This window comes from Anser cygnoides, chromosome 7 (assembly GCF_040182565.1).
Source record: "Anser cygnoides isolate HZ-2024a breed goose chromosome 7, Taihu_goose_T2T_genome, whole genome shotgun sequence".
In the NCBI taxonomy this organism is placed as follows: domain Eukaryota; kingdom Metazoa; phylum Chordata; class Aves; order Anseriformes; family Anatidae; genus Anser; species Anser cygnoides.
Genome location: NC_089879.1, coordinates 25598971 through 25610863, shown reverse-complemented (window position 1 = coordinate 25610863; position 11893 = coordinate 25598971). Strand labels below are relative to the sequence as shown.

At 43.7% G+C, this 11893-nt stretch overlaps 1 protein-coding gene across 1 annotated transcript; it reads left to right on the top strand.

Annotated features, from left to right (window-relative positions):
• The first annotated feature begins 75 nt into the window (after positions 1-75).
• On the top strand, positions 76-11774 carry LOC106031962 (nucleolar RNA helicase 2-like). The gene is made up of 15 exons (XM_067000181.1): positions 76-453; positions 617-895; positions 2330-2405; positions 3410-3588; positions 4720-4837; positions 5409-5594; positions 6570-6715; positions 6996-7145; positions 7532-7693; positions 8241-8360; positions 8847-8920; positions 9641-9800; positions 10605-10739; positions 10998-11042; positions 11507-11774. The coding sequence occupies exons 1-15, from the start codon at positions 91-93 to the stop codon at positions 11684-11686; spliced, it is 2373 nt and encodes a 790-aa protein (XP_066856282.1). The 5' UTR covers positions 76-90; the 3' UTR covers positions 11687-11774.
• Positions 11775-11893: the final 119 nt, after the last annotated feature.

Genomic DNA, 11893 nt, shown 5'->3' with positions numbered 1-11893 from the left:
TGAGGGAAAGCGTGCTTAATTACGCCCTTATACCCGTCCCGGCGGGCGGTGCGGGCGGAAGGGGCGGGCAGCGCCGGGCGCTGGGGCTGCATGGGCGGCGTGTGGGGCCGCGCTGCCCGCCTCGGCTTCCCCGCAGCCTCCCGGGCGGCGGCTCCGAGCTGCGGCCGGCGGCTGGGGCTGTGCTGGGCGGCCGCGGCCCGGCCGGGCCCGCTGCTGCTGCTGGCGGCGGCGCTGCCCCGCGGCCCGGCCGCCCGGGGCTGGGCGCCTCCCTTCCTGCGCGTCGGGGCGGGGCGCGGCTCCTGGTGCTGCCCCGCTGGAGCCCGATCCAGCGCCGAGCTGTGCGGGGAGCTCCCCGCCGCCATGCCCGCCGCCGGCCCCGCAGCCAGCCCCGGAGAGCCGCAGGCGCCTGCGGACGCCGAGCCGCTCCGCCGCGGCCGCAGGAGGAAGGCGAAGGTAGGAGAGGGAGGGAAGGAGGAAGCGGAGCTGCCCGCACGTGGCGCCCCGGGGCGGCCATTTTGTGCAGCCCGGCCTGAGGGGGGGCGCTGAGGGCTTATGGAGGGCACTGAGGGCGGAGGGGACGTCACTCGTTCGACCGACGGCTGATTTCCCTCCTCAGGATGAGAGCACAGAGAAGAAGCCGAAGCGCCGGGAGAAGCTGAAGCGCCGTGGCAAGGCTGAGGGTGAACAGGCTCAGCTTGAGGAGAGCGGGCTGGGCGATGGCGACCTGCAGCCCCCCCTGCCCAAGAAGGCGAAGAAGCGGCAGGAAAGCAACGGTGTGGCTGAGGAGAGCGGCACCATGGGGCTGGGCAAGTCTTCCTCGGCTTTAAGTGATGGCGAGGCAGCTCAGAGCGCGTCCAACGATGTGGTGGATGGAGAGCACGACGGTGACTCAGAGGTAGTAACTGCCCGCAGAGCCCTTGTCTCACCTAGTCGGTGTCCTGGTGGTAACGAGCTGGCTTAATAACATGTGCTGGGTGCCATGTGGAGACGTGGTGTGTGAGGCCTGTAGGAGCTGCTGCCATAGGTAGCATTTGCTGCTGCTCCCCTCAGACTCAGAGCAGCGGCTTTAGGGAGCCCCTAGCGTGATGCACCCAGCTCTGGTGGGTGAGTAAGGTGCAGCAGTGCATGGACCAGCACGTGGCAGCTCTTTGCATGTCGTGCGTTCCTCCTCGTGGCAAACGCTAAGCTGTTTGGAGCCTCCGGCAGCGGAGGAGACTCGCTAGCAGGAAGCAGCTTGCATATGTTGGCTTGTCTTCGTGTAGCAACTCATTCTGTGTCCTACAGCACAAGGGTTTCTTCCTGATTACACAAGCGGATCCCATCTGAGAAATGTGCACTGCTTTGTGCTGTGATGGCATTTTCTCTCTGGAAGGCTCTGTGAAGAAGTATTTGGCAGGGAGTCGGAAAAGGACGGTTATCTAATTCCCTCTCCTTGAGATCTCCTTGCCCAGATTTGGGGCATGTGGAGCCCCTTGGCCCTGTACACACGTGTGAGTGGGCACTGCAGCTTGCCACCCTCTGTATGGGTCTTTCAACGTGTAGTTTTCTCTCTCGTGTTTAAGATGGAAAAGTTAATCCAGGGTGCTTTTTGTACATAGGTATAATGATGTCATCTCTCTGATCTTTGAAGCAGAAACTGAATAGTGAGCTTTAGGTAACTATCTAATGGTATGCAGAGTTAAGAAGCTATTTGTGTGGTGTACCAAGGAGATTTGGTTTACTGGGAAGTTTCTGCTTAACATAGTAAATTCTGATACCAAATAAATTTTGCTCACAAAAAGTTTCCTGATTATTATTTCAGTGGAGCCAGTTGAGACTGATAGCAAGTAGTTTCTCTTTTGTGACTTGCTGAGCATATCTGTATGATGTGATGGGTCACTGATACACCGAAGGAGTGTTCGTTCCCATTATTTTGACATGGGACTTTAAAATATGGTGCAGGTGTATCTGAATTAAGGATGAGATGACAGTATAGATGGTTTTGAACATGTTGCAGGTAACGATCAGGAAGGTTTGGCTGCACGGAGTTCATGCTGATTTAAAAACCCGATTTGCTTGTATGAATTCCTTGTACCCTGTGACTGGTGCAGCCTGTGTCACCTTGTCTTCTAATACAGGATGGCTGGATTTGAGTTGCCTGCTTTACAGTGATGACATTTGTGTTTGTGAAGTACCTGCGTCTCAAGGGCTTTCATTTCTTTTATTTAGAAAGGAGGTAGCTGGTACAATTGTGCCAATAAAGCAAATACACAGCTTTTCTTGTGTGGATATGTAGGTTATGCTATTTGATCGTATTTCAGGACTAATAAGTTTTCTTTTATCCTTTTAGGAGCTGACAGAGGAAGCAAGAGAAGGTGCCTTCTCTAATTTTCCTCTTTCCAAAAACACCATCAACCTTCTCAAAGGTTAGTTAATGTGGCAAAAAAAAATCTGTAAATGTTTGTTAGGATTGTGCTCTGATATCCTTATGAGCAGAGAATGAAGCTTAAATCATCTTGCGTTTATTATGCAGTAAGGATACGCACCCCAGCAGTCACTGTAGGTTCAAAGAACCTGCTGTTAATAGTAGTCTGCTAAAGTTTTTTTGGTTCAATTTCAAGTGTACTTATTTCAAGGTAGAGTTATTCTTTGACAGCATGGTTATTACTGCATATACATTTTATAGACAGTTTTTTTTTTCTTATTAGCATCATTTGATTTACTGTGCGTCTTCAATGCTCCTATCTGTTCTCTGTAATATCAGTTCTTAAATAAGCGTAGTGTAGTTTTGTATTCGAGGGCTTTTTGGCTTCTGTGAAAAGATTGTCTCTGATCTCATACTTTTGGGCATTTTCATATGTCCTTTAGATTAGCTTTCCTGTGGAAGTAAGCGCCGTATAATTCTTACTGTTTTCTGGGAAGTTGTATAGTTCTTGTTCCCCAGACAAAATTATTGTTGTTGCCTTACATTTTCCTTACTCAGAAGTGTCACTGGGGTGCATTGTTTCGCTTCCATTCTGCAAAATGTCTCTGAATTTTTAGAATGTTTTCTTAAAACAAACAGCTTCATCTCGTCCCCTGCCTTCAAAGCCAAGCTACAACAAAATCTTGGTCTGTATCACAAAAAAAAAACATTAATACATACATTTTTCCCTTGGTGTCTTGCTCCAAATGTCGCAAAGAAAGCTTATTTCATTGTGACTGGCTCACCTTTGCATTTGGGGGTGGAATACTTCTTGATCTAGACTAGGAGTGAAAACAAACAGGTGCATGTGTATTTCTTCTAACTTGGTACCTCCTGTGGCGTGCAGGATTTGACAGGATGTGTCTTACATACTCAGGCTAGTTCTGTGTGAGGGCTCGTAATTGTTAGTCCAGTTTGCAGCAGATTCAGCAGTACTTAACAAAATCTCTTTGGATTACCTTGCAGCTCGAGGTGTAACGTACCTGTTCCCTGTGCAAGCGAAGACTTTTCAGCCCATATATGATGGCAAAGACCTAATTGCTCAAGCTCGGACGGGAACCGGGAAAACCTTTTCTTTTGCTATTCCGCTGACTGAAAAACTTCAGAGTGTCACGCAAGATGAGAGAAGAGGACGTTCACCAAAAGTAACTTACCACTTAAGGGTTAACACCAAAACCTTTGAGTAGGGCAGTTTTCAAAAGTGATTTTGTAAATGCTTTGTGGACTTGTTTTTCATTTATTTGTGTTCCTAATACTGAACACTTTCCTCAGAACAGGAGCTACAGTGTGGCTAAGGTTTTGTAGCATCTCAGTGATAAAACGTTTCATATTTGAGGTTCCTTACAATGTCCAGACTCCTGTCTTCAGGAATTTGGTGTGTGGCTTTGCGGTTCAGTCCCCTGCCTCTATAGCGGTTGTGTCAGCTGGACTCTTCAGAACTCAGTGAGGTTGTTTCTTACTGTAAATTTGGTGGTGATAATTTTATTTTTCCCCCGTGTCTGGAGATCCAACTGAATGGATTCAAGGGGTATTTATGTTTTTACTTGAGCATGAAACTGAATCGATAACCAGATATCTGCAACCAGATACCCTATTCCCACACAAATAAGATGCGTGTATTTATCTCATGACTGAAAAGCTGTGACAGTCTACAGATCCATTGCCTATTTCATCTTCTACTTTATTTTAAAGATGATGTTGATGTAAGATTTGGAATACTAATGTCTGAAAGATTTCTAGGAATGAATGAAATCATTTATCACTTTGTTCTTAAAGGGAAGATACTGGAGGAGGGCAGGTAGATGGAGAAGGAGGGTACATGGCTGGAGTATTTCATGCTGTGTATCATAGCAGATCTTGCTATGCCAGATTGTTCAGTGACTGTTTTTGTCCTTTCACATTGAACCGAGCCTTCGTTGCCTTCTGTAATGTTAATGAAGTGTCTGTTTTATCTGGTGTTAAGAAAAAAACATCACCATTCTACATCTTGGTTATCTTGTAACACTTTTCTTTGTTTCCTCTTGATGGCATTGAGGCTGTGATGTAAAGTTCCAGGTGGCAGAAAATGTTACTGGGGTGTTAGGGAGCTGTGGCACCTCGCAACAAGTGTAGCATAAAAAGCAGATTACAAACTGGCAAGAATTTGAGGGCAACAGGCAAAAAATCAGAGCAGTTCTGCAGCGTGGTTTCCCTGTCTGACGTGAAGTAAATCCTGTTCTCTTTGCGCCCTCTCCCAAGCACAGCTGTATTTTTGTATTTTCTTTCTCTTTCTCCAGGTGTTGGTTCTTGTTCCAACAAGGGAACTGGCCATTCAGGTAGCCAGAGACTTCAAGAATCTCACAAAGAAACTGTCAGTGGCTTGTTTTTATGGAGGAACTCCATATAAAGCACAGTGTAAGTAAATGCTAAAACTCATCGGTGGGAGTTGTCTTCCTCCAAATGTATTTCATGAGTAAAACTGGCTTTTTTCCCTGTCAGAGTTTCACTTCAGGCAGCCATGACATTGCTATTAAAGGATTTACACAGCCTGAGTTGAATTATTTCCAATAAATCATCATTAAAAAAATGATTATAGGTCTGCAAGTGTCTAATCCTCCTTATTACTTCTTTATTGTGGATTTGTTTATGTTGTAAGTGGACATACACTAGGACTGGATGACTCTCCAAGGACTGTATGTGCAGATGGCTCTATAAATTTCCATAGTCAGAAGTGAAAGAAATAAATAATTTAGCTAAAAAAAAACTTTTTTAAAAGGCAAACTTTTTTTTTTCTTTGATAAAGCTGTGGAGGTTTCTAATGCCATCATATGGCAATAATGCCACAGTGCTTTTATTCAGAGACAAATACTGCAGGAAAGTGCAGCTTTTTGATTCTAAGGTTAGAAGTTTTGCTATTTATTGGTGGCTTTTTAGCTTTTGTCTCCGTATTCTGACACAGTTGTTGTTTTTGTCTTTTTTCTTGCAGTTGATCTCCTTAAAATTGGCATTGATATTCTAGTGGGAACTCCTGGGCGGATCAAAGACCACATTGAGAATAGCAAGCTGGACCTTTCCAATGTGAAGCATGTTGTTTTAGATGAAGTTGATCACATGTTAGACATGGGCTTTGCTGAGCAAGTAGAAGAAATCTTAGGATTTGCATATAAAAAAGGTAAATGCTGATACTGGGAAAAGAATAGGGGACAATGTAGGAAACACAATTATATTATTCTGAAAACTGGCGGTGCCCCACCAGTTGAATCCTTTGTGTGATGTTAGTATAAAAGCCCAGAGAAAATGATAAGATTCGGAGCAAGGTGTCAGACGGCTGATGGGCTGGAATGGCATCTTTGGGAGGAAAGAGGGAAAAAAGGAGGGGAGGGGGTAAGGGAGGAACAAAAAACACTGATGTTTTAGGTTTTGCTCCAAGCCCTAATTTTTCTCATTCTGAAAGAGATGTCTGGGTTTAGGGTTAGTTGATCCTTGTGCTGACAGCCAGGGAGTACAAGTAATCTCCTAAAAAAGGAAATATGTATAGATTTTAGAAGAGTTGTAATTCATCCTTTAAAGCTTTCTTCGCAACTGGAAAGTAAATTGCAGGGAATAATAAAGCATTCTTTTGCAATGTGTGTTTCTACCTGTCTGATCCTGTGGAGCTATGGAGGTAGGTTAAACTTTTTGAAGATACCACTTGTTAAACTGCTCTTACGAGGAGTCGTCTATCTGGTTTTATATTTTTTCCCATGATTTGCAGTGTCCTTTTTAGCCCACTGTTCTCCCTTTGTATGTAGCCCTACTGTCCACAACTAGTAAGTATTGGAACACTGGGCAAAGAGGGACTGAGTTTTTCAGGTAAGAGAGGGACTTCAGGCATGGTCCAAACTATTTTAGCTGAAGATCTGGATGAGTCTTGCATTTCTTTTAGGTGAGGTGAAGGACTCAGCTTAGTCAAGTTCAAATTACTGTCATCTTGCCTTTGGTTTCTAAAGGGCTTTAAAAATATTTTAATCTCTTCTAAGATTTATTGTTGTAGTTGACTTACTGCACATGTAAATTTCTCAATTTGAGAGAATTCAATTGATTTTTTTAATCAGATCTCAAGTTTGAGTCTGCTATGATGACTGAAATTGGTGGTCTTTCCTGCCAGGTTCTGAGAACAAACCTCAGACGCTGCTGTTCTCTGCAACTTGTCCACGCTGGGTATATGACGTTGCAAAGAAATACATGAAAGACGAATATGAACAGGTAGACCTGATTGGCAAGAAGACCCAGAGGACTGCCACCACTGTGGAAGTGAGTGAGTCTGGTGCAGAGCAGTATGGGTCCTGAGAGCATGTGGCCTGGGTGAGATGGGTTCTGCAGTGACTTTCCAAAGTGGAAAGTGGGGGGTGTGGAATGACTTTTCCCTTGATTGACACATGAGTTTTTAAAGCAAAGATTTCACTTAGGACAGTACTTGGCAATTTAAAAAATAAAGTACAGACATACTACAATTGAATTAATTGTGTCTGTCTTGTGCATGGCTAAGATTTAACTCTTAAGATTTGACTTATCATGCTTCTTTCCCAAACAGCACTTGGCTATACAGTGTCGCTCGTCTCAGAGAGCAGAAGTCCTTGGGGATATCATTCAAGTCTACAGTGGAAGCCGTGGGCGAACTATCATCTTCTGTGAGACCAAAAAGGAGGCAAACGAGTTGGCTTTGAATTCTTCTCTCAAACAGGTACTGGGATCAACAGAAAGCAGCAGTTACAGATACTCAGGGATTGAACGACCTGAAATAAATACGAGGTTGGAACCGCGTGGATGGAGTTGTTTCTGTGTTTTTAAGATGTCTGAAATCCAGGTCGAAAAGTAGAGCTGTGCATTTAAGATACACTTGTGGCTGTAATTATGTGATTATTACTTTGGCTTTAAAATCATGCAGGACCAGATCAGTGCAAAATATGCAGCTAATGCTGAACAACCAGGAAATACTGTCTCTCTTCCCAGGGGTGGGAAGCCATGTTTTGCCCAGTATTTGAAAAATGTCATATACAAAATATCTTTAGATGTTGCAGGCTAGACTTCCTCAATAAATGACATCTTAACGGTTTGTATCACTGACAGGATGCCCAGTCGTTGCATGGTGACATTCCACAGAAACAGAGGGAAATTACCTTAAAGGGCTTTAGAAATGGTGTGTTTGAAGTTCTGATTGCAACCAATGTAGCTGCCCGTGGTTTGGATATTCCTGAAGTTGACCTGGTTATACAGTGCTCACCACCAAAAGTAAGTCATTAGGGGAAAAAGAAATTGCCTTGTTTGTTTGTTTGTTTTCTTGTGGCAGAATAGTGGGCAATTCCTTTTTTTTTGCCATATGTATGTTCTGATTCACCAGTGAAGTGGATTTTTTTACATGCAGCCCTACAATTTTCTAGTTAAGCTTTTATATTTGAGCTTTGATTAAAGTAAAAGCTAGGCTTTTCTGTTACTCTGCAAAGTCTTATGGTAGCTTTTGACATTGTTTCAGTATTTCTGAATCCCTTCTGAACACCTTTAGATGGAGTTTTGTAACAATACTAAAATAGTCCTATAGCCTTTTTCTTTTGAAACTCCATTGGAGCTTTTTACTTTTAAAAATGTGTATCAATAGTATTTGTTAAATCCAAGGTATAGTATCTCCAGTGGTTAGCATGTAAATACGAGTTCGGGTACAGAAATGTATCATTCCTTAGGCTTCCGAATTAAAATTTAACTTCAGTTCTCTCTTATAATTTATAAATGTTGGTGGTTTAAATTATACAAGTTTTTTTCATGTTAATCTGAATTTCCGAAGGATGTTGATTCCTACATCCATCGTTCTGGACGCACGGGTCGAGCTGGCCGGACTGGGATCTGTATTTGTTTCTATCAGAGAAGAGAAGAAGACCTTCTGAAACAGGTTGAGCAGAAAGCGGTGAGTTCTGCTTTAGACTTCTTAATGAAATGATTCGGGTCCTAAGAAGACAGTGGTACTCTTGGACTTTGTAACCATGGGCTGCTTAGGGCTGCATGAGGCCAGCATGGGTGTGGATAGGCCTAAAATGCTGGTATTTGTTAAGTGTTGATAAATGATTTTGTATCAGCTTATTCTAATGTCTCATGAGTTTTCCCATGCTGGCAGTACTCTGTTACTGGCAGGAGGCAGACAGTGACAGGAATGCATGAATGAGACCATGCCTTTTGTTACAATCTGCTTGTAAATTGGTGGAAAGTAGCTCCGGATTAACCAAGGCAGTGACTTCAAATCTTTCTTCTAGCTTGAGATATACCTTTTTTTAAGTAAAGACTGTTGTTGCTATAAACAACAAATGAAAGAGGTCCTAGTAATGTGACTCAGGTAGGGTTGAACCGGTGGAGTGCTGAAAATACCTTTAACTGCAATTTGTTTTCTTGATTTCAGGGGATTACGTTTAAGCGGATAGGTGTTCCCTCTGCTACAGATATAATTAAAGCGTCAAGTAATGATGCCAAAAAGTAAGTTTTTCTGCCTGTTCTTAAAAGACATCTGGGGTTCATGCCAGCAGCAATGCTGGTAATGCAGTTTTAAGGAACAGACGTGTATGTGAGCGTGTCTTTCCCTGTGTCATAAAAGTCAGCTGCTTGCATGTGGACACTGACTAGTTTTCTTAAGATGATATCAATAAACCTGTGTGCTTGAATGTCAGCCTTTTCATAGAACATAATCTTCTGTTAAATCCTTGCTGAAATTGACCTGTGTTTAGAACATCAGTAATCTATCATCCTGTGTTTTTCAGTGTCAACGTATTGCCAAGGGTTGTGCTTTTTATTCCATGCAGCTCTGTTTACACTTGCTGCATGATTGGTGGAAATTTCATTGACAGATCTTTGTCATTAGTGAGATGATTGGCATGGTGTTGGGTTCACCTTGTACTTAAAAGTGGTGGGAAGTGCTGGTGTACCAAAAACAGCATTGGAGAAGTAACTGTTCTCAGTTTCCCAGCTTATTCTTATTCCTTCTCCCAGAACTAACCAAACTGATCAGCTTTCCCTGAGAGCAGAAAGTGCCTTGCTCCAGCCCAGCAGTGGCGTTGTAGTGGTTTGTTCCTCTTGTGAAGTAAACACAAGGGATCCTCGGATCTGCTAGCAACACTTCCTTGTGGATTCTTGGCTATGGCCTTAAGAATACTGATATTTCAGAACCTTTCCTTACTTTTTTTTTTATCAATGCCCTAGGTGTATAGAGGCCATTCCTCCTTTTGCAATAGACTACTTCAGACAGTCGGCTCGAGAGCTCATAGCGGAAAAAGGAGCGGTTGATGCCCTGGCAGCAGCTCTAGCCCATATTTCTGGAGCATCTTCCATACAGCAGCGCTCGTTTCTCAACTCAACTGCGGTAAATAGCATTATACCTGCATTAATAAGAGTGAATAAACAGATCACTTGAGTCCAGTGCAACTGTGGCATTTTCTCATAAGGCTCTTTCAGTAGGGTTTCTTACAGCTGTTATCCCCTTCTGGTTTGCTTCTTGTTCCTTAACTGAACTCAGCTCTTACTGGCACACTGCAAGCAGTGAGAGAAACGTGAGATCAGTTAGTAAATTTTCATGTAATGAGACTTAAAAGAATTGCTCTAGAGATCTAAGTAACAGAAGACTTTGATGATATAAAAGAACTTAATGAAATGTCACAGGCTGATAGATTGGTTCTTGCTGTTGAAGTTTTCCTTTCTCAGGAGGCATCTTGCATTTCTGCATATTTCAAGCAGATCTAACGTGCAATTACCTGATAGCAAAGAAATCCTGACAGGTGAAAAGTACAGTCCTTCTTTTTCCTGATGTATTTGGGGAGAACTTGGCCCAGTTTATTGTGTAGTAATACTGTTTTGGAAATAGCATGTGACTGGACTGTACTCCTTGTATCATTTTTTAACCCTTTTGCAGCTGTAACTTTATTTCTTGAATAAACGTCTGTGCTTCTGTCTAAAATACGGAAATGCTATTGCCCTTTCCCATCAATGGGCACTCCTAGGTTAAATAGATGCCTTTAGCTTCTTAAGAGGCTTTTAGTTGCTTTACTTCTGGGAAACTGCTCCCTTAGGATTCTCTTAGGTTCTTGCATAGTTCATTATAGTTAGTGGGTTACAGGCTGTCCAACGAAATGTATTTGCAAATGTATTTCTTCGTTTGTTTCTTCTGAAGGGCTTTGTGACCATGGTGTTAAAGTGCTCGATTGAAATGCGTACCATGAGTTACGCCTGGAGAGGGCTAAAAGAACAGCTTGGTGAAGAAGTAGATGACAAAATATCTGCAATGCGCTTCCTTAAGGGGAAGATGGTAAGTTATAACCCATCCTTTGGGAAGGAGGGATGGTGGTGGTGGTCCATGTGTGTGTCTGTACATGGGCCAATTTCTACAGGGGTTGGGACAGTACCAGGATAAAAATGTACCAGTATAGAAATGAAGTATAATGGAATACCACTATAGAAATATTTGTATCTCAGTTGCATGTGCTGCCTATCTGGAGTTTTGCTGTCTTGGTTATATTTCTGGAAAGCAAATGCCTTATTTTTTAATTATTTTTTTCTCCTATAGGGGGTGTGCTTTGATATCCCTGTTAATGAACTGAATCACATACAGGTATGTTGTTTTTGAAACCTCCAGGGTTAATGAAGTTAAACATTTGGTGACTGTCATACATAGGATTGAATATTGGGTGGTTTAGGAAGATCAGGTTTATGATTTAACAAGGACATTGCACGGAGGGATTACAATGAGAAGATACTCATTTCAGTTCTCATCTTATAACCTGATTTTTATTAAACACAGTCATATGTTTTTGGCTGCTCTGAGTTTTGATCTTTCTGGGGTATTGGAGAGTAGCAGCACTTAAAAGAGTTTACTGTGGACTTCACTTCTTCTTGTTCCTTTGTCGCTCTGTATGGAGATGATTTGGGAAGACCGAGGTTGATGCTTGTCCCTGTGGGGCTCTGCAGAGCTGTTTTGGCATGGCTGGGCCTTGCTTGGAGGTGCCGGTGCATTTGGTGCGGGCACGCCATTGGGCTGGCAGTGGCGGGTGTGACAAGGTGCTGCTGTGTTTGCAGGAGCGGTGGCAGGACACCCGGCGCTGGCAGCTGACGGTGGCGAAGGAGCTGCCCGAGCTGGAGGAGCTGCCCCAGGAGGCGAGCCGGGCACCCGCCAGGTTCGGGGACGGCGGTTTCAAGCGCAACGGCAAGTTTAACAGTGGGAGCTGGGGACAGCGCTTCAACAAGTCGTCCAGTTAATCTCCGCCACAGCTATGGGACTGAGCTGGTTTTTACCAAAAACTTAAAAAAAAAAAAAAAAAGTAAAAAAAAGAATAATAATAATAAATGTGGCGCTTCTGCGTGTGTTTACTGAGGTCGGGGCATCGCCTCCTGTCAGCGCGGCGGGTCTGAGCCCGCCTGAGGCGGCGGCCGCCATCTTAGGGGGCGGAGGGAGGGGACGGGGCC

Coding starts and splice junctions, on each gene's coding strand:
- LOC106031962 (XM_067000181.1), top strand. CDS start 91: ATGGGCGGCGTGTGGGGCCGCGCTGCCCGCCTCGGCTTCCCCGCAGCC. Junction 3,589..4,719: donor GAAGAGGACGTTCACCAAAA/GTAACTTACCAC, acceptor CTCTTTCTCCAG/GTGTTGGTTCTTGTTCCAAC. Junction 8,921..9,640: donor TCAAGTAATGATGCCAAAAA/GTAAGTTTTTCT, acceptor TCAATGCCCTAG/GTGTATAGAGGCCATTCCTC.